We start from the raw sequence: 22,116 nt of genomic DNA, 5'->3' as shown, positions 1-22,116 counted from the left end.
TGACCCAAGCAAGTCAGAGTTATATAAAGCACAGTCCCCACTTTCAAACTACTTAGGAGAGTACATTACTGTTGCTCACACTCCAGTGAGCAAGCTTTCTGGTGCAAGGCTGCTTCAACCCAGAACTCCTGGTTCTGCCTTCTTTTGCTTGCTTCAACACAAACAACTGGGGACAGCAGGCATGCTCAGTCATGTCTGACTCTGCGACCCTGTGGACTGTCACCCACCAGGATCCTCTGTCCGTGGGATTTTCCAGGCAAGAATATTAGAGTGGGTTGCCATGCCCTCTTCCAGGGGATCTTCCCAACCCAGGGATTGAACCCATGTCTCTAGTATCTCCTTCACTGCAGGTGGATTCTTTACCCACTGAGCCACCTGGGACAGCATGTGCTGAATTCACAGCTAGAGCTAGCGTGGCACTTGCATGAGGCTCACCGAGGCCACTGCTCTGTTTTAAAATAGCGCATCCTCCCAGAGCAGCCCCACTCCCTCTCCTGAAACACGAACGGTGGCAGCCGAAGTGACCCCTCAGTCTAGTGTATAAATATTTGGCTGAGAATTACCCTAATCATCCTGAAGATTTTCCCACCCTCCTTCTAGCTCAAGGGCCATAATCCAAGAGGCAAACGTTCCTCACCAGTCCCTGCCCTGGCTCACCCCCCTTCGCTCTGTGAACTCCCCACCTGCGTCATGGGGCCATGGGAAAAAAACTATACTCCTGTCATTCTGCCACTTCATTGAACCTTAAACTCTTTGTTTTTTAAAACCCATTTTCTGGTTGATTCTTTTATCCCAATTCCCATTTAAAGCCTCTCCCCTTCCCGCTCCCCGTCTCTTCCAGAGTCAGCATAAACTGGCAGAATCTCCACCAAAGCTCAGCCTCTCTGACACTTGCTGTCTAGACCAATGCCTGGAACATACAGAATACCAGCAAATGTCATCAGTGGCCTGACAAGTGCACCTGACCTTCCCTATATTCAGGATTACATGAGACCCTAAGTATGAAAACACTTTTAAAATGCTAAAGTGATGATTCGAGGCGATAGTTCTTCACTGAAGAGGTGGCAAAGCAATGAGTAATGTAACATGTTATTCAATATCTGTTGAGCCCCTGCTGGGTGAAAAGCCCTACACACACAGTTTATTTCCATCATGATTTCCAGTCCCTCATAGTAGAAAGCATGGCACACTCAGTCTACCCTGTGTATCCGGATCATGTACCCAGGATACAGAACCAATCCAAAATGAACCCCCATGCCACACCTCCCAAGCCCCAACTTACTTTCAAAGCTCTTGGTAATGTTGTCAAACCTTTATTTCTCATTATTCTGCTAAGGCTTCACCCGCCCATGAAAAGACTAGCTCCTCACCAAGCTGAAGCCGTTCCCTGGCTTCCAGGAGTTCTCTCTTCCCACCTCTCCACCACCCAGCTCTCATCTCTCATTTCTGGCCCATTTTAAGGGTCACCCCGTGCACAAGGCTTTTCCTACAACTCAAGCCATTTGATCCTGCAGGGAAGGCAGCCTGCATCACTCCACACTCTCTTATATCATAGAAACATATGGCTTCACATATGGCTTGTGCTGGCGAACTCCCTGATGGTTGAAACAGCAACATCTCTGTCTACGTCCCATTCAACTCATCACACCATGTCCAGCATATCCTAGCTGTGCTGGTTGATAAGGACCCTGGGGGGAAATGGCCCTGAGCCTGTAGGCAGAAGTGGGTACAGGCAGAGTCAGCCCTTCTCGTGGGATGGTTGCGGAAGCAAGGCCCGAGTTTCCCCACCCCACCCCCGCTGTGATCATGGCACTGGGAGAGGTCACCCACAAAGACAACGTTCTACCTCATTACCAATTCAGTCCCCGTGGAAACCCTTGCCAGGCCCTTAATTTCTTGTGTTAAAACAACAAACGAGGTGACCCCAGCACAATCTCTAATAGGTAGCATGGGTCACCAATTATTCATTTTGTGCTGGAGCTTTTCGCATGACGGGCTGAGATGAAAATTTGTCCTCTTCCTGGCAAGAGCCATAAATTAGTTTTATGCTACTGTTAAACCCAGAGGCAAAAGGGGGGAAGGGAATGGAGTGGGGGGAGGGTCAGCGAATAAGGCCTGGCTGCTTCCAGGGACAAAGCTACTTCTTGGACTCTCTGGACAAGGACAGAGGGGACAACAAGAGGACAAGCAGGTTGGGCCACAAAAGAGAAAGATCCAGAGACTCTGAGACAAGACAGTGAACTCTTTGAGGATCTGAACTGAATCTTAGTTTTCTTTTCATGCCAGTCTCTGGCAGGTCTGCTGAATGAATGACTCAATCAATGATTGAATACACGCAACGGTGTCTCTCTTAGCCAGATCCGAACAAAACCAATTATGCCACCTCCATATGAGTTCTCCATGAGTTCTCTGAGACCACTGGAGCCAATAAAAATGATGGTGTCAATCAGCATATTTTGACATGTATTGTTCCATGAGCTCTCAAATGGGAAAAAAAAAAAAAGTGTTCAAGACCATACACAATCTGTGTGTGCTCTGTTGCTAAGTCATGTCCAGCTCTTCGAGATCCAGTGAACTTTAGCCCACCAGGCATACATACAATGTTTAGATATTCATGTTTAAAAGGCATTGAAAAAAAGCACCCACCAAAACATTAATAGTGCTACTGACAGGACGGTGGTCTTCTGAGTTTTCTATTTTCTTCTTTATACTGTGCAGAATTTTCTGAAATTTCTTTGATCAGGATACATTTCCTTTTAATCAGAAAAAAAAAAATCCATAAAAAAAAAAAGATCCATAGTTATCTGGGCTAGAAAAAGAGGACAGTGGTGAGGCGGGTGTAGGTCATCTAGAAGATGGGAAAAATCACCCAGGTTTAACTCTGGAATATGTTACATACATTTTTTCCCCAGAAGATTTATCTTCCTAAATAGGCTTTGCTCTTTACTTCATATTAGGATTACTTCTAAGTCCCTGAGCTCCCCTGCCAACTAATGAGCTGAACTGGATGGCGAGAAAAGAGTCAGCTTGGAATAAAATGAAATATGAGCTGCAGATAATCCACAGGCAGATAACTGAGCTTCAGTTGCACACAGAGGGGGCAGGAACCCCTGGGTGGGCTCAGTTCCCCTGCTTGGAAGCCGGATTCCCAAGGATTGAAACACAGCTTCACTACTGCTAACCCCCAAAGTCTTGAAAGACCCTTATCTTTTCTGCTGCTCTAGTTTCCTGGGATGCAAATTGCTAGTGATAACGGTTCTCACGTCTGGAGCCCAGAGGAGAGTGACGCGTGTAAGGCGCTTTGCACAGGTCCTCGGCAGATGTCTGCCAGACAATTAAGTGGGGCATGCCCCTGCCTGATTTGCATCCATATAATACTTTCTTCCAAATGGATTTCACTGTTTAAAACACATTCTAACATAACATCTCCTTCACATCCTCCAGTTGAGGGGCAGGTGCCAAACTTTCTCATTTTACAATCATGGAAATGAAGGCCTCGAAAAAAAAAAACACATAAGAGTTGCTTCTGGTTTTGGAAGGAGTGGAACAATTGGGAGTACATCGCATTTCTGCAGGAGTCTTGATGGCTACCCACCTCCGCATCACACGTGGTGGGCAGAGGGGGTGGGGGTGGGGTTTCCACTCTACACCTCGGTTCCTTTCTAAGCCCTCACAAAGACATTTAAGTTTCACTGGAGATCTGTCTGCAAAGATTTGCGATGATTAGCCAGGAAATTACTGTCTAACTGCTTGGCCAAGTTCAAGTGATGTGGATATGCCAAGTTCCGGAAATGGGGAGAAACTGACGAGACTTTCGCTCACGCTGACTCTTCATCACGAGGCTGGCACGTTGGCAGTGCTAGGATTGAGGACTTGTCATTCCTATGTTTTATGAAGGAAGGCCTTCCTGCCATCATCAACTTATCTCCCTTCTGAATATACTTGGATGTTAGATTCATGGAAGAATTTTTTTGGCCGTGGGTGGTATATGGGGAAGGGCTGGGGAGGAGGATAAAGTCCTTCCAAACCTGGCTTCCTGCAAGGAATTATACAGAGATCAGACCCTTAGAGTCTACATGGATTCTAGCTCCTTCCTCATCCCACCCAAGCCACCTTCCTTACCCTCTTTGCTTTTCTTTCCCCCCAGTTCTCTCAGCGTGTGCATGCTCAGTAGCTCAGTGGTGTCTGACTCTTTGCGACCACCATGGAATGTAGCCTGCCAGGCTTGTCTGTCCATGGGGATTCTCCAGGCAAGAATACTGGAGTGGGTTGCCATGCCTTCCTCCAGGGAATCTTCCCCACCCAGGGATCGAACCCATGTCTCTTGCATCTCCTGCATTGCAGGGAGATTCTTTACTGCTTGAGCCATCAGGGAAGCACCCCACCCCCACCACTGGGTTTGACATTAACCAGAGGAGGACGCAGAAAGGACAGGGCAGTTTGCTCTCAGCTTCTCTCTTCCCTGGTGGCTCAGATGGTAAAGCGTCTGCCGACAAAGCGGGAAACCTGGGTTTGATCCTTGGGTCGGGAAGATCCTCTGGAGAAGGAAATGGCAACCCACTCCAGTACCCTTGCCTGGAAAATCCATGGAGTGGAGGAGTGTGGTAGACTACAGTCCATGGGGTCGCAAAGAGTCAGACACGACTGAGTAACTTCACCTTTCACTTTCTCTCTACAAGACACCACACAGAGAACACCCTGATCATTCTACAAATCCCTGCCTGACACCTATGAGTACGTGGTCCCATTGCTCAGAAGTCAGCTCTGAGAAGATGGAGACTACATTGCCCTGAGTACCTCCCACGGCACATACTAATTGCTTAATATAGATTTGTTGAATGAATGGGTGAAGAAATGAATTCACTATGTGACGGCAGCAAGCTCTGGGAATTGGTGATGGACAGGGAAGCCTGGCGTGTTGCAGCCTATGAGGCTGCAAAGAGTGAGACACGACTTAGCAACTGAACAACAAGAAGTGTGACAGCGGAACAGCATGGAAATCAACGGGCCTGCTAGAGAGGGTGATATTTGTTCGTTTATGTTTTACTACTTAAAACTCGGAGGAGGAAGCTGCTTCTAAATTCTGACCATGAAAACCCAATTAAACTAAATAGTGGGAAATTACAGGCAGCTATAAAAAAGTGAAGAATTTATTAATTAAAGCTAAACTCTCTCCTAAAAAATGAATTTAAATACTGTGAAAATAAAGAAGATAAACCAACTTCCCACTCTGTGCTTAAAAATTCCCTCAGTGCTCTGCCTTCCCTTCTTCCCCCTCTGCCCCTCCTGGGAAGCAAGTCCATGTTACCAGGCTCTGCCTGGATACTGGGGACCCTGCATGACTGACAGATCAAGTCGTTATCCTGCAGAAGAGGGGAGCCTATTATGAAGGTGCCCTCGAAGTTTGTTAAAGAACCAGAGAGTTAAGAGAAATGTCTGAGACCATTGAGAACCACCTATTTGAGTCCAAGACATGCCCAGTAGGATCTAAGCTGACAGGAAGAGTGCGTCTAGCCCCTTGCTTCTCAAACTGTGGTCCATGACCCGGCAGCTTTGAAATCCAAGAATCTCAGTCCTACACACGCCTGCTGAGTCAGAGTCTGCTTTCTCCCAAGATGTCCAGGTGATTCGCATGCGTGCTGCAGTGTCTGAACTAGACAGGTCCAGCCCCCTCTCAATGGAGTAGTGAAAGGGGAGTTTTTCTGCTGATGGAACTGCCAGGGATGTGATGGGAGGTTCACACAAGTGCAGGGCATGTGCTTGCCCTTCTAGAACATCCCCTGAGAGCGAGGGGAATGATGCAGCGATAGAAAGCCAGCCCAGCCCCCTTCCTGGGGTGACCCTGGAGGAGACCCACGCTGCAGGTGCTGTGCATGGTTCAACCAGTGTAGCCTACAGAGGGCCCAGCTGGAGTCTGGGGCCCCGTGATCAACTTCCCCTTAGAAGATGGAGTGTTTGGGACTCTGGGAGAAAGTGAGGGAAATGGGACCAAAACGGGACCAATGTTGAAATGCAGCCACGGTGAATTCTAGAAAGAAATACAACTATGGGGACACTTTCAACTGCCTTGAAGTATATCGGACTAATTATCTTAGTGGACACTAATAATCATGTTCCTTAGAGACGCATGGTGACCGTAATAACTCAGAGATGAATATTGGATGAAGAAGTTATTAGGGACTGGCCAGACTGCTCACCCTCCAAGCCCAGGAGGCAGCAATTCTCCTTCCTGCCTTCCCATGTCAGCCCCCTTAAGCCTGAAATTTTTATTAAATATGTACCCAGCGACTGGGAGAGCTTTAGAGTCAATAAAACACCTGCCCCTACTTTGCTCAAGGGGATTGAGTCTGAGCCGTCAGCAGGGGTGAGGGGGGCCTCACGGAGCTCTCGGCCCACAGCCGGGGGCAGGTCTCCTCTAGTTCTCGGCCCTGCCCCGGTGTTAGTCTCAGTCCTTAGCCCCTCATCTAGACTCAAGAAAGTGCCTTCTGCTCCCAGGACCAAAGGGCTGGCCCTGCCCATTCCAGGCATGGCTGTGCATCCCTTTAATCCTTTCCTCTAATTTCCAGTCTCCCCGGAGGTGTCAGTCGTGACCCCATCTTCCAAGCCCAAGGGACTCTCACTCCCCGTGGATGCCCAGCGCCTGGCCCTGCTGTAACTCCCATCCTTGTCCTCCAGTCGCCCTAGTTACTAGCATCACAGGCACCCAGATCCACAGAGGAGCAAATGAACACGTGGGAACATAAAAAAAAGTTTTCTGCCTTAAGGACCGTACAATATGCCCATTTAACTGTGACCTGGAGACAAGAGCCATTCACACCCATTCCCCCAGGCTCCTTCTTTATTCTTTTTTAATACGGATTAAAAATCCGTATTAAAAATCTTAACGATAAGATTCTTTTTTAAAAAAATGTATTAATTTATTTATTTCTGGGTGAGCTGGGTCTTCATTGCTGCGCATGGGCTTTCTCTAGTGGCAGTGAGCGGGGGCTTCCCTTGCTGCAGAGCCTGGGCTCCAGGGCACAGGCTCAGTAGTTGTGGCACACGGGCTTAGTGGCTCTGCAGCATGTGGGATCTTCCCAGACCAGGGATGGAACCCTTGTCCCCTGCGTTGGCAGGCAGACTCTTAACCACTGGACTACCAGGGAAGTCCTTTTTTCTTCTTTTCTATTTGTTGCTTGGTTTATGTTTTTTCATGTATAGCAGGCAGTGAAGTACACAAATCTCTAGTACATAACCAGACAGATTTTGACAGATACATGCGTCCAGCTGACCACTAAAGCATTTCCAGCCCCACCCCCTCCCAGAGATTCCCTCACGTCTCTTCCTAGTCAATGCGCCCCCACACAAACCTCTCACCATAGGTCAACTGTACATGTTTTTGAACTTCATACACATGGGATCATTCAGGATGTACTCTTCTGTGTCTAGCTTCTGTTAACCAAGACGCTTCTGAAATGGACCCATATTTGTAGCAGCCTTTCATTGTCTTGTGACAGCTAGACAGCATCCCAGCTTATACAGTAGTGTATCCATTGAAGGCACCCTTAGTGGTTTTTAGATTTCTAGCTACTGTGAATTAATCCTTCTATAAATATCTGTATGTATGTTTGCTGATCTTACTTTGCTCACTTCTGTCAGGGGCTCAATGTAACCAAAAGGAGCCTGAGATTTTACTCAACTGGTTGGCTCACAAAGTAGCCTACCTGTTTCACTGAGGCTGGCAGAAGACACAACACTCCTGGGTCAGAGATGACAGGCAATTTCTCACCCACAGCTACAGCAGCAGCCAGAATATTTGCATTTTTGCACCAGTTCCTTGAGACTCAATCCCCAAAGAGTAATTAACACAGAGAAGGCCAAATGACACCCACCCACAGTAGGGTGCATTACAAATGCTTGGGGAATTCTAATTTTTTTAAAAGTAATAATTTTTTTTGGCTGTGCCAGGACTTTGTTGTGGTACGTGGGATCTCTGATTGTTTGCCGCGTGCAGGATCTTCAGTTGCGGCTCACGAACTTTCAGTTCCCTGACCAGGGATCAAACCCAGGCCCCCTGCATTGGGAGCACAGAGTCTTACTGGACCACCAGGAAGTAATTTTTTATAATGGACAGTAAGTATGCTTGCCCTTAGTTCTAGAGGGAGATACAATATCTGAGTCCCAAAGAACGTGAAAGCCACTCAGTGGTGTCTGACTCTTTGCGACCCCATACACCATACAGCCCATGGAATTCTCCAGGCCAGAATACTAGAGTGGCTAGCCTTTCCCTTCTCCAGGGGATCTTCCCAATCCAGGGATTGAACCCAGGTCTCCCACATTGCAGGTGGATTCTTTACTAACTGAGCTATCAGGGAAGCCCCATTTGAGTCCCAGGGCTGCAAGCAAATCTGTCTTTTGCTCCAGAGGAAAACAATATCTCTCTGTCTCAAGGCTGTTCAGTATACAAACATCCTTGAAAACAGTCTGAAACAAAGGACACCGAATGCCTGGCTTGCCAGGCATACAGAAACGCAAGAGTTCAACGGAGAACTGTTTCCCAACAGATGAATGCTGAGGGGTCGAGGTGCTGAGTCAAAGCGGCTGGCTTGTATTTAGCTGTAGCAGATACTGCCCCAAAAGTGGCCCAATGTGACTGTACCAATTTATACTCCCATTAGCAGTGTCTGAGGTTTTACCTGCTCCACTTCCTTGCCCACACATGGTACTGTTGATCTGTTTCATTTAAGCCATCCCAGTGTGGCCATGCCTTTGTTTATTCAGGAACTCTTCCACATAGCAGATGCTTAGAGGTCATTTAAAATGATGGTTCAGATCAACATGAATATTATTGCCTTTACCAAATTTTCATTTGTCAACTATATATTAATAGCCATATACCAGGTAAGCCGTGGGTAGTACAGGCATGAGGCTCGAGGAAGCAGACACACAGGGCAATCTTCTCTCAGGAAACATATTTTAAAGACATAGAAAGGGACTTCCTTGGCAGTCCAGTAGTTAAGATTCCACGATTCCAATGTAGGGGTTGTGGGTTTGATCCCTGGTCGAGGGACTAAGATCCCACATGCCTCGTGGTACAGCCAAAAAAAAAAAAAAGACATAGAAAGGGAGGAAGAGGCTCTCTCAAGCAAGGAGAGCCTGTCTTAGGGGAGGGCACTGCCTTACATAATGCCACTTAGGCCCGGCCACCATGGGTGACAGGCCCTAGGAGAAATGCTCAATCAATGGAGGAGAAAGGGATGAGCTTCTAAGAAGCTGGGGGGACCAATGTGCTCATAGAATTGCCTGAACTTTCCAGCAGCTTTGCACTGCCCCAAATGCTAGCAGATGGTGATGTTCAGTCGCTCAGTCATGTCCGACTCTTTGTAAACCCATTGACTGCAGCATGCCAGGCTTCCTTGTCCTTCAACATCTCCCAGAGTCTACTGAAACTCATGTCCATTGAGTCGGTGATGCCATCCAACCATCTCATCTTCTGTCACCCCGTCTTCTCCTCCTCAATCTTTCCCAGCATCGTGGTCTTTTCCAACGAGTCAGCTCTTCATATCAGGTGGCCAAAGTATTGGAGCTTCAGCTTCAGCATCAGGCCTTCTAATGAATATTCAGGGTGGATTTCCTTTAGGATGGACTGGTTTGATCTCCTTACTGTCCAAGTAGATGATGATAATGAAGATAATAACAATCAGTTATTGAGTACCTCCTATGTTTCAGGCACTCAACTAGGCTCTTTACATGTATTAAGTTACTCTGTACATTGCAGCCAGCATCCATTGGCTAGTGACGAGATGAAAATATTGAGTAAGAAGCTTTCTACAAGTGCAAACATTGGACTGGAGTGAGAGCTGTCAGGGAGGTTTGAGGGGGCTCTGGAAAGGTTTTGGTGTTTTTAAGATTCCATCCAATTCAGTTATGAGTCTAGAAATTATGTAGAGTGAATTTCCTTAGCTTACATCTTCAGCAGCTAGCTATTCAATAACCATGATAATAATAGTGATGATGGCAATAATGATAACCATATCTTCTTTCTCTGGCTTAGGCACTATACAATATGTTGGGTTGGCCAGAAAATTCACTTGGATTTTTCTGTAACAGCTTATGGATAAGCCTGAATGAACTTTTTGGCCAACCCAATATTTTGTATTTCATTCAGTCCTTACTCCAACCTTATGAGATATTACAATTCCCATCTTATAAAGGAAGAAACAAGAATGGAGAGATTAATTAATGAGCCCACGGTTTCAGAGCTTTTAATAGCAAAGCCAGGATTCATACCCCGGCGGGTCTGCCTTCAAAAGTGTTTTCTCTTTCCCTGCAGCTCTGTCTTTCCATCCACCCTTGGTCAAACGACACACTTCCTATTTTAGGGGCAGGCTTATCGGAAGGCCCAATTTGCTAAAAATGATTATTGGGAATTAAGTGTGCTGTTGGAAGATGGATTTTCTTTTCTTTTCTTTTTTTTTTGGTATGTGAAATGACCTGGTTCTCTGCTCTAGATTTATGCAGCGCTGGTGTTAGCCCAGGGATACTGAGCTGACAATCATTCTGGGAAAGACTAGGCTACATCCACATCTGGCTGTAGACATTTCCTGACAGTGAGACCATTCCCTGTCCCAGTCATCCTAAAGCAAGCCTCAGGGAGGAAACCAGAATTTTGAGCAGAGGTCCTAAGCAGACAGAGAGGAAACCCTTGCTTCTATCATCTTGGACCTGGAATATTTGGAGGAATGCAGACGTGTAGGCATGAATTCCTCAGTGCTGGGAGATTTGGAGACGGACTGGGAGCCAGGACGAGACGGGCCTGAAAGCCATCGTTTTTGCCGTTTAGTCGCTCAGTTGTGTCTGACTCTTTTGTGATCCCACGGACTGTACACACCACTCCCCTAGGCTCCTCTGTCCATGTGATTTCCCAGGCAAGAATACTGGAGTGGGTTGCCATTTCTTTCTCCAGGGGATCTTCCCGACCCAGAGGGAAAAGTTTAAGACCCAAAGGAATGTAACCATTCATTCAAACACAAAAAACAAACAAAAACAGTTATTGAGCTCTTTAAGGTACCTGATAATGTTCTAGAGATACAATAGTGAACACAGCCAAATTCCTAGTCCCAAGAAACTTACATTGCAGTAGGGAAGACTGACAGTATACAAAAAATGTATGACCTACATACACTATACTATATAGTTGTATAGAACTGAAAAATACTAGGAAGTGAACTAAAGCAGAGTAAGGGGATTGAGAGGGTTTCTTTAACAGTTAAGTGAAGGACAGCCTCAGAGTAGAGGCAGTTGTGGGATAGAGATGTGAATGAAGTGTGACAGTGAGCCACGGGGGTATGTGGGATTGTTTCAAGTAAGGGGAATAGACAGTGCAAAAGCCCTGGGGCAAGTGTGTGGATAGCGTGTTCAAAAAAACAGTAAGAGGTCAATGTGCTTAGGCTGAGTAGCAAATAGGATGCAGAGAAAAAAAAAAGATGATGCAAAGAATGTGGGGTTTTGTTCTTTGAAGTACAGTTGATTTACAATGTGTTTATTTCAGGTTTACAGCAAAGTGACTCAGTTATGCATAGAAGAATATATATATATTCTTTTTCACATTCTTTTCCATGGTAGGTTATTGAGAGGATTGAATATAGTTCCTGCGCTATATAGCAGGTCCTGGCTGTTTATCTATTTTATATACAGTCGTGTATATCTGTTAATCCCAGATTCCCAGTTTATATCTCCTCCTCTCTTTCCTCTTTGGTAACCATAAGTTTGTCTTCTACGTCTGTGAGTCTATTTCTGTTTTATAAATAAGTTCATTCTATCACTTTTTTAGATTGCATATATATGTGATATCATATATTTGTCTGACTTCCCTTGGTATGGTAATATCTGGCTCCATCTATATTGTTGCAGATGGCATTATTTCATTTTTTATGACTGAGTAATTTTGCCTTATATATTTAATGTGTTTATATATATATATATATATATATATACATACCACATTTTTTAAATCCACTCATCTGTCTATAGACATTTAAGTTGCTTCTACGTCATGGATATTGTAAACAGTGATGCTATGAACACTGGGCTACAGGTGTGTTTGTGAATTAGAGTTTTCATCTTTTCTGGATATATGCCCTGGAGCAAGATTGCTGAATCCTATGGTAGCTCTATTTTTAGTTTTTAAAGGAATCTCCATACTGTTTCCGTAGTGGCTGCACCAATTTAAATTCTAAGAATGTAGGAGGCTCCCTTTTGTCCACACCCTCTCCAGCATTTATTATTTGTAGACCCTTTTGATGACGGCCATTCTGACCAATGTGATTTCACTGTTTGATTTGCATTTCTCTAAGAATTTGTGAGGCTGAACATTTTTGCATGTGCTTACTGGCCACCTGTAGGTCTTCTAGAGTATGTTGGTTCTTGATGGCACACATAGGAGTTTGTGTTTCATCCTGACAGGGATGGAAGACCATTAAAAGATTTTGTGATAAAAGTTACAGTCCGCATGAGGCCAAGAATGGATGCAGGAAGACTTGTGTATTCATTTCTTAGGGCTGCCATGCAAATTACCATAAATTTGGTGGCTCAAAATACTAGAACTTTATTTTCAATGGTTCCAGAGGCCAAAATGCTAAAATCGTGTTGTCAACAGGCCCATGCTCCCTCTGCAGGCTGTAGGAGAGAATCCTCCCTTGCCTCTTCTGGTTCTGATGCTCCAGCTGTTCCCTGGCTTGTGGCAGCCCCACTCCAGCCTCCACCACCATCCTCACACAGCTTTCTCCTCTGTGTCTATGTCTTCTTCCCTTCTGTCTCTTCCAAGAACACTTATCACTGGATTTAGGGCCTCTCTGGATAATGCAGGGTGATCGCCTCTTGAAATCCTTCATTTATTTAGATCTGCAAAGACCCTTTTCTCACAGAAAGTCACATTTACAGTTCCAGGGGTTAGGATGTAGACCTATCTTTTGGGGGTCACCTTTCAACTCAATACAACTAGTTAGGAGGCTGCCACCTTAGCCCAGAGAGGCAGTGAGGCTGACTTGCCTTAGATTGGCGGCAGCCAGATGGTGAGTGGCTGGACTGTATTAGGGTGAGAGCTCAATGGGGGAGAGTCACTCACTCAGCATCTCCAGGAATATTTCTTGGGTACCAACCATGTTCCAAGCTCTGCCAGCACTGAGGATACAGCAGGGAAGAAAAGATGCAATGTTCAGGGACCTGAGTTCACATCACAGTCCCGCAGCAAAGCTGGATGCTCAGTGTATCCTGTGTCACAGAGGAACGCAGGGCAGACAGACAGAGGAACACAGGGCAGACAGACAGAGGAACGCAGGGCAGACAGACCTGTCCTGGTCAGCACAGAACACTGGAAAGAGGAACACAACTTAGCCAGGCCACAGCGTGCACTGTAGGTGGGCGATGGGGAGGGTAGCGAGCCCAGCTGGAGAGAGCTGAACTTATGGAATGTCTGGTCAAGATGTCTTTAAAGAACCACACAAACAAGGGTGGCATGAGGTCTTGGGGCAGCCTGGCCATCAGCATGTCTCAGACCACCAGGACCAACTGCCACCCACGCATAGCCTGCCAAAGTTGAGTGCTGCGCAAGTTTGCTGAGCAGGGTGCTGCTCAAGTTTGCTTTGACATGTGTAACTGTTTTTAGCAGCTCACCCCCTCCCTTAAGGTGACAGCTCTGATCCTACCTATAGCGACACCAGGCACACGAGCAAAACCGTTGCCCACAACCTGAGGTTGTTCAGATTGGCTGAGATTGTGCTCCTAGCGTGCTAAGCCCTGCCCTTGAGTCACCCCGGGGTCCTGAAGTCATCCCATACAGATGCTTACAGTCTTTAGGTAATTAAATCTTAACCTATCAACGGCTCCCTAGAGGCCCTGGGATTCACTTGCTGGCTGCAGATATAAAAATCTGATGACTCCAAAAGTTGCTTTTAAGGAAAGGTCTTTCATCTATATGACTCATAAAACTCATTAGTATGCTCAAAACCCCACGGAGGAAAGGCGGAGTCGGAGAAGAAATAGCGATCCCTCCGCCACTGGTGCGGGATTCCTCCGCTGGGCGGTTTGATCGCAGACCCGCCCCTAACGCTCGCGGGGCTGGAGGTCAAAGAGCCGGCCAACGCCCACACGCTGCCTGTCTGGCTACCTCGAAGCCAGAGATCAAGGGAAGCGACTCTTTGAATATGTCGTACCCGCCTGCTTTAATAATTAGCCCTTTGAGATGATCCGGAGACCGGAGTCACCGGCCAGCAGCCTGTCTCACTTTCTTCTTACTGAGGTTTCGTCTTGCATTGCGATGAGTCCCAAGACAGAGGCAAGTGGACACCCCCAGCCCACCCATCCAAGCTCCAGCCAGTCCCCCACTGGCCACACCTCACGTCTGCCATTGCCCGCCTTCTGGTACTGGATCCTAGAAATAGCTCAGGCTCCTGGAAGCTGAGTCAAGAGTCCTTGGGTAGGGAATTCTAGGACCCCTGTTATCTGGAGTGTGGCCTAGAAGGGCCAGTTCAGGGTGAGAGGGCCAGTAGGCCCTCATCTTAAAGGGGAGGGAGCAGCTGGGGGCGGGCTGTAATCTTGGGGTGAAGTTGCTTCTTGGTGATTGTTGACAGAAAACGAATGAGGCGGTATGGGGGCATCCAGCCTTCTGTTAGGTCACTGGTCCTAGTGGGGAAAGTGGGTCCAGATCAGTCTAACAGGTGGGCGACGGTCCCCAGACCATCCTTCCCAGATGGTAAGAAATCATCTGCTATGAATAAAGAGGATGCTGAGACTCGGGGAGTAATCGCTGTAAAAAGTAAAAGCAAAGAGAGTGCCTAACTGGCAGGACAGGTTGCTTCTTCAGCACTGTTACTGTACTTCCTGTGATGGCAGCTGGACACGAACCAGTGCCTGGACATGAATCAGGTCCCAGTGTCCTGTCACTGTCGAGTTCTGGGGAAGGAACCACCAGGAGACCAAACTGATGAGCCCATAGCTATCAACTCATGCTCACCCATGTGCACACACATACACACCCACATAATTCTACAGGAAAGAAGGGTAGAGGACAGAGCCTCTGACCGAAGGCCAGTGGCCTTTGCATGGATACGCTCCAGGACACGGCTCCAGATACGAACCACTCATTCATCCATTCACTCAAGCAGCAAATACTCAGTGAGAGTCTGCAGATGCCAGACACTGCACAGTGTTGGCTTTGCCCATCACCAGACCAAACAGGGAGCAAAGTCAACACAATCCCTACCCTCTTTGACTTCCAAGCTACCTAAAGAGAGAAAGCCACCCACCCTATGATTTTCCCAAATGAGTTGAAATAAATGCAGTAGTGAACTGTATAGACAGATCTTAACTGCTGCTTGACTTCGCAGGTCAAGGAGGGAGGGAGCATCTCTGTCTTACTAGGGCTGATGGTCTCAAAGACACAAGACCAGTTGGGACCATGGTGGACACCTGCTGGGCGGCCACGGGCCAGGATCCAGGAACTCAAGAAAGGCCCAGGGTGCTTGAGGACTGAGTTATATTTTTGCTCTCACAGTGCTGTCCACATATTTCTTCCCAGCCTCTCACACAGCCAGGGTCTGGATTTATAAGATGATATGCTTGGTCAGGAGATTTTTGAGACCATTGGTACAGTACCTGTGTAGACACCTGTATGGATACCTTTCACCCCTTTGCACCCACAGACCTTGGTTTTTAAAATCTATCCACCCAAATTTTTATCTTCCTCTTTTCACAGTAATAACTCATTTCCCTCTTCTCTAATTAGTTATGGCATATATGGGGCTTCCTGGTGGTACTAGTAGTAAAGAACCCATCTGCTGATATAAGAGATGCAAGTTCAGTCCCTGGGTTGGGAAGATCCCCTGGAGAAGAGCATGGCAACCCACTCCAGGATTCTTGCCTGGAGAATCCCATGGACAGAAGGCTGCAGTCTGTGGAGTTGCAAAGAGCCAGACATGAGTGAAGCGATTTAGCACACACTCACACATGGCATATATAGCTGAGGACTCAAAGTTTCTGTTTATTTGCTAACCAATGTCTCCTTGCTCAATTTAGATAATTTTGACTGCCAGCAAGAAAAGTTTGTATGTATGTAGTGATCTAACAAGAAAAAGATTCTGATATTCTTAGAGATGGCATCAGACCATGCTAAGTCCTTGACTCAGTGGCTAGATTCAGAAATAGTTATGGAACAAACTCCTGAGTTCATCCTTAAAGTGCAGAATTAATCTGAAATGTTTTACCCAATCTTAGTACATCTATTATGCTGATTAACAAACTACTAATTTCACCAATGGAAACCTCTGTGGAAATGTTAATTAGCAGCATCTGGTGTGGATCAGAAATATGGATACTAAGGAAGGCAATTGTAGTCATTATCTCTGAAGTGTGGCCTTTCAGATAAAATGTTAGGTGATCACCTCGAAGTGTGAATTCCTGATTAGGGAATTGACAGCCCCTGGAGTGTAGGTTAAAAATGTACACATTTCTATCACAATCTCTCAACTGAAGCATTTTAAAGAAAATTACAGACATTATCATGCTGCCCACATGAAGATCTCATTCATTCAGTGTTCTAAGTATAACAGTCTGGGGAAAAAAGCAGCATAAGACACATTTTTGAAGGAAGACAGTCTAGTGGAAATAAAAGCCCCATCGTTGTTTTCTATCTCAGCGTAACTTACTTCTTGACTGTTTGGTGGAAGCTTTTCCAGAGTCCTCCTGGGTTTTGTGTGCACATGTACACTCATGTTAGGTTTTGAGAGGAGGGGAGGTGAGAAAATGGAATGGGAAACACTAAACCTTCAGCCTTGACCATCCTTCCCAGAAACAGAGGGAGTTTTTAAACACTACAGAGTGGGACCTGGAGCAGATACAATGACTCTTCCGTCTTTGCAGACCTGATGCCCGGCTAGGTTCTGGCCATGACTGACTGTTTTCCAACGTCCTGGTTGTTGTTGTTGTTCGGTCTCAAGGTCATGTCCGACTCTCTGTGACCCGATAGACTGCAGCCCACCAGGCTTCTCTGTCCTCCACTATCTTCCGGAGTTTGCTCAAATTCATGTTCACTGACTTGGCGATACTACCTAGCCATCGCATCCTCTGCCACCCCCTCCTCCTTTTGCCTACACTCTTTCCCAGCATCGGGGTCTTTTCCAACGTTCTGATACCTGCCCTGAAATATACGTCCTCCCCATCTTCTCTCCTGTGTGTGAAATACATCGATAGCATTGCTGAAAGTACTGAAAGCTTCACTTCATTAACTCTCATAAATAAGGACATGAGCAAACTCAAAACCCATGACTGTCATTTGAAATTGGGTGCAAAACCCACCTTCAGCTGAAATGCCTCCATTAGCATGGCACTGTTCCTGGCATCAGGCAGAAGGACAGAGCAGTCCTCCAAATGAGCTCACAGATCAGAGGGAGCAGAGGCTGGAGAAGGGGTCACGGGGTATTTTCAGGGCCAGGTTTCCTCTTTGGACACCAGGATTTGGAGGGATAGCCATGACCAACCATGGGAGTATAGCTGATGAAATTAAGGAAGATGTCTTTAAATTCAATTACACCCTCAGTGGAAATGGTCTCACTAATGCTTGCAGAGAGAATTATACCCAGTCCATAAAGCCTAACATTTCTAAACCCAATTTTGCGAGTTATTCTAAAGGTTAATTCAAGATCTCTCTTCCAAATGGCAAGTTAAGGACAGCCAATGGAAGGAAGGCCTCCTCGGACTGACTGAGGGGTTTATCAGCCTGGAAGAGTTCATTAGTTTTAATTAGTGTAATCACTAATGTTGCATTAACAGTTTAGTGAAGGAAAGTAATTACTCACACATCCACTGTATGAGATGGGAAGATTAGAATTCATTTTCCAAAACGATTAGCATTTTGCCAATTAAAAGAATCCCTTCTCCCAGCCAGCGGCCCTGTGACCTCGCTCACCCCGATGATCGTGTATATAAATGAAACATATTTTGCATCAGGAGAAGGAGCAGGAAGAAATGAAGGATTAAGGCTGTGTTTATTCTCAGCACCTTCCCAGGGCACAGCAAGCAAGTGCAGGGGTCTCTGTGAGTTTACGACGTATTTGCATAGTCATTCACTCTGGAATACACCGCTGGCGGCTTTGTTACCCTGCAGCAATTAAATAATGGGAAGGCCAGGGGAAGATGAGGCCAGAAGGAAGGAAGGGGAGAGTCTAGGACGATCATGGCTCGAGTCCAGGGGTTGGACAAGTGCCAGGAATCCACTGTGGCCCCATCTTGAGTGTGAGCTCTACTGCTGGGCTTGGGGCATCACACTGCCCGAGGGGGCTCCCTAAAGCCCTTGGGCCCTCCTACTGATTGCCCCTAGGGCTGGGTGCCACCTCCGTGCCCACTCTTTGGCAACATGGTCCAACTGCTCTCCGGCCCTGCTCCTTGCCATCTCTGCCAGATCCCCTAGCAACAGCCACTTGGAACTTCTCATTTCTTAGACATCCCATGTTCTTTCAGATCCAGCTCCTGGGAACCTGTTACTCACAAACCTTTTGCCCGTTTTGTTAGAGCATCGCCCTTCCTGCTTCACCGAGAGTAGACAGCCTTCGCACTGACCAGAACAGCTACCGCCCCCACTTTGCACGCGCAGAGTCCCTCCCAGCATCCTGCATCCTTGCACTGTGTTATGTTACACTAATCACAGTGAGCCGCTGAGACGGGAGCAGGGATCGTACCCTGTTCAGTATTCTCAGCCCATGCCCAGGCGGTGCACGTGTCAGCTGGTTGTGTATACATTTTCATCAGACAGCTTAATGATTGTGGACAGGTATCAGCCCTCCCTACCTCCCCCTCATCAGCCTTATCAAAGCCCAGCCGAGGAAGCCCAGTGTGGTGGGATCAAGGAACATCACAAAGGGGACTGAGGCGTCTGCATGCAGGTGGACAGTCCCTCTTCACAAGCACATTTCCAAGGGGAGCTGACCCTGGCTGATTGCATCTCCCGGGCTTCCTTCTGATTGCATCCAGCCAACAGGAGGCACCAGCAAGAGGCTGGATGGAGGGAGGAAAGGGAGGCCGTGGTGTTTCTTCCTAACTCCCTCCTTACTTTGATTTTATATCAATACTGCGTGTGTGCTTGCTAAGCCGCTCCAGCCGTGTCCAACTCTTTGTAACCCTATGGACGGTAGCACACCAGGCCCCTCTGTCCATGGGATTCTCCAGGCAAGAAGACTGGAGTGGGTGGCCATGCCCTCCTCCAGGGGATCTTCCCAACCCAGGGATCGAATCTGCGTCTCTTAATGTGTCCCTGCATCAGCAGGTGGGTTCTTTACCACTAGTGCCACCTAGGAAGCCTGGTAGTGAGCCCCTGGTAAGTTGTTCTTTAACAATGAGTCTAAAGCAGGACAGAAGTGTGCCTGGTAGAGCCAAGTCCCAGGAGTCACAGCTGAGACTCCCGCCCTGGGGACCACAGTCCAGCTGCACACAGTCAGCTCTGCATGCCATGCTTGTTTTACAACCCAGAAGGGCACCCCAGATAGTACCAATCCCAGGCAGCCCTGGAAGGACAAATTGGTATTTACCGAAATTTTGTTCTAAAAATAACACTGATGATAAAATGGGGTGGGGGAGAAATCCATTGACCTCCAGTCCCTGCACAAAAATATCAACAATATCAAAAAAGAACAAAAAAATTGATTTCTTTGTTACTTAGGACCATCATAATGCATCCTATTCGAAGGGGGAAATTGCCTGTTTGAGTAACTTATTAAAGAATCAGAAAGGCATAAAAATAAATATTGCATTTTCTTGGACTGAGTTTTTAGAATCTCAACCACCCAAGACATCCACCATGTCCCTCATTTTTTTTTAGTTTTTTTTTTTTTTTTTGGTAATATACTAATACATTTGGAAAGTCTCTTCTTGCAGGAGGAATCTTTTGAAGGAGGTTCTGTTTTCAATTGGGTAAATTTACATTCTCTCCTAAAATGACATGCAGATGTACAGATGTTTCAGCATCTAAATTTGGCAAAATATGCAAAACAATGAATTCGGTCTCATTAACCTATTTGTCAAAACAGATAATAACAAGTGTTGACAAGGACATGGAGAAACGGAACCCTCTTACTTGGCTGATGGGAATGTAAAATGTTCTGCCATTTCAGAAAACAGTCTGGCGGTTCTCTCTCTCTCTCTTTTTTTTTTTTTCACAAAATAAAGCTTTTGTCTACCTGTATCGGTTGGAGAGGGAAAGGGCAACCCACTCCAGTATTGTTGCCTGAAAATCCCAAGGACACAGGAGCCTGGTGGGCTAAAGTCCATGGGGTCTGAAAGAGTCAGGCACGACTGAGTTGGTGAATTTGCTTTCCACACTCTGAACCTGCGGGTTGGTGGCGGGTTGGGGGGACACCGGCGGGGGGTGGTCCTCAGCCAGAGACACTGATCTCGCGGCCACGAACCCACTAAGGCTCTCCTCCGTCTCTTACAGTATGTGTCCAGCCGACATGCCGTCACTCAGAGCGCCCCAGAGCCCAGCAGCTACCCGCCTCCGCATGCCCCCCCCCACCACTGCCACCACCACTGCCCCCGCCAGCCCCGACACCGCCTCTGCCACCACGCCCGGCCCCACCACCTGCACCACCAGGAGGCGGGGCCGCCCGCCGCGCAGGTGATGCCCTGCCTGTGCCCCTTGTTCTCCTGCCAGTGGGAGGGCCACCTGGAGGTGGTGGTGCCCCACCTCCGGCAGATGCACAGGGTGGACATCCTCCACGGGGCCGACATTGTCTTCCTGGCCACGGACATGCACCTCCCGGCGCCGGCCGACTGGCTCATCATCCACTCCTGCTTCGGCCACCACTTCCTGCTGGTGCTCAGGAAACAGGAGAGGCACGTAGGGCACCCCCAGTTCTTCGCCACCATGATGCTGATCGGGACCCCCACCCAGGCCGACAGCTTCACCTATCGCCTGGAGCTCAACAGAAACCACCGATGTCTCAGGTGGGAGGCCACGCCCCGGTCTATCCTGGAGTGCGTGGACTCGGTCATCACCAACGGGGACTGCCTCATCATCGGCACCTCGCTGGCCCAGCACTTCTCCGACAACGGCAGCCTGGCCATCGGGATCGCCATCTCCGCGGCCACGGAGATCTGCTCCTCAGAGGCTGAGATGTGAGACAGAGGCCACCGGACACTCGCGTGCGGCCACCCCTCCACTGAGAAGCTCTGCCTGGGCCCTCAGATCTCCGCGTGCCAGGCCTCGGGCTCCTTTCTATTCTTCTCCCTCCTGCCCTCTTCCTTTTTGTTTTTTTGTCTCAGGTACTTTGTGGTATCTGGTATCTGTGTGCCACGGGCATTATATTATGTAAACGTCCTGTGATGCAAGACCTTGGTGTGACGTTTGTCCTGATTTGTTGGTGTAGTTTTTTAGAACGCTTCTTAATCGGATTCCATCAGAATGGTGATTGCTCACCACCCGCAGTTCCCTTCTCTCCTGCTTCTCAAACGAGCAACAGTCACCGAGGTCACGAGGCAGACTCTTGGGGCTGAAAGGAGTCTGAGTGTCCACATCATCTCCCCTCCACCTTTTAGTCTGTTTCAGACTGAGCTAACTCTGAAAGGCGTGGAGATAGCAGATTATGGAAGGGGACCTGGCCAGCTCAGGGGTGTGTATTGCAGACCAGCTAGACACAACTCTGCCCCGAGGTTTCCCAGGAACCTCGGGGGCCACGCTGCTTAGACACGAGATGGTGTCTCCTCCAGGGTGCGGGGCTGGAGGTACCATCATGCCATGTGTCCTCTGGGTTGATCCTGGGGTTCAGGGGAGCAGGCAAGAGGTTGAACCCTCTTTTGGCAGGCTGCTGTGAGCTTGCCCTCAGCTCAGGCCATTTTTTTCCTGCTCTGAAATCAAAGGCCTCAAGGGTTTGGTGCTTTCTAGAAAACCTCTTTGCCCTTCGTTGAGCAAGTCATAGAAAAGAATGGGCAAGACACAGGGGAAGAGAACCAGCCAAAAAGAGCAAAAGATAAAATTAATCTCCTACCTCTGGGAGGGCATTCTCCCCGGAGGGAGCTTTATTATCAAGTTATCAAATCCATCAGTGTTTTCCCTCGGGGTGGAGTGCTTTTGTATCCAGCAAGGATTCCTCT

The 22,116-nt window shown here is 47.6% G+C and overlaps 1 protein-coding gene across 1 annotated transcript in view; it reads left to right on the top strand.

Moving 5' to 3' along the window:
* The window catches only part of SIAH3 (siah E3 ubiquitin protein ligase family member 3), a 70,110-nt gene extending 48,965 nt beyond the window's left edge, over positions 1 to 21,145 (top strand). The window contains exon 2 of the mRNA XM_052650332.1: positions 20,462 to 21,145. Coding sequence (XP_052506292.1) covers positions 20,462 to 21,145 — 684 coding nt within the window. The remainder of the gene's footprint in view (positions 1 to 20,461) is intronic.
* Positions 21,146 to 22,116: the final 971 nt, after the last annotated feature.

This window comes from Budorcas taxicolor, chromosome 12 (assembly GCF_023091745.1).
Source record: "Budorcas taxicolor isolate Tak-1 chromosome 12, Takin1.1, whole genome shotgun sequence".
In the NCBI taxonomy this organism is placed as follows: Eukaryota; Metazoa; Chordata; class Mammalia; order Artiodactyla; family Bovidae; genus Budorcas; species Budorcas taxicolor.
The sequence above is the reverse complement of the archived record's forward strand: the minus strand, read 5'-3'. Positions and strand labels throughout refer to the sequence as shown.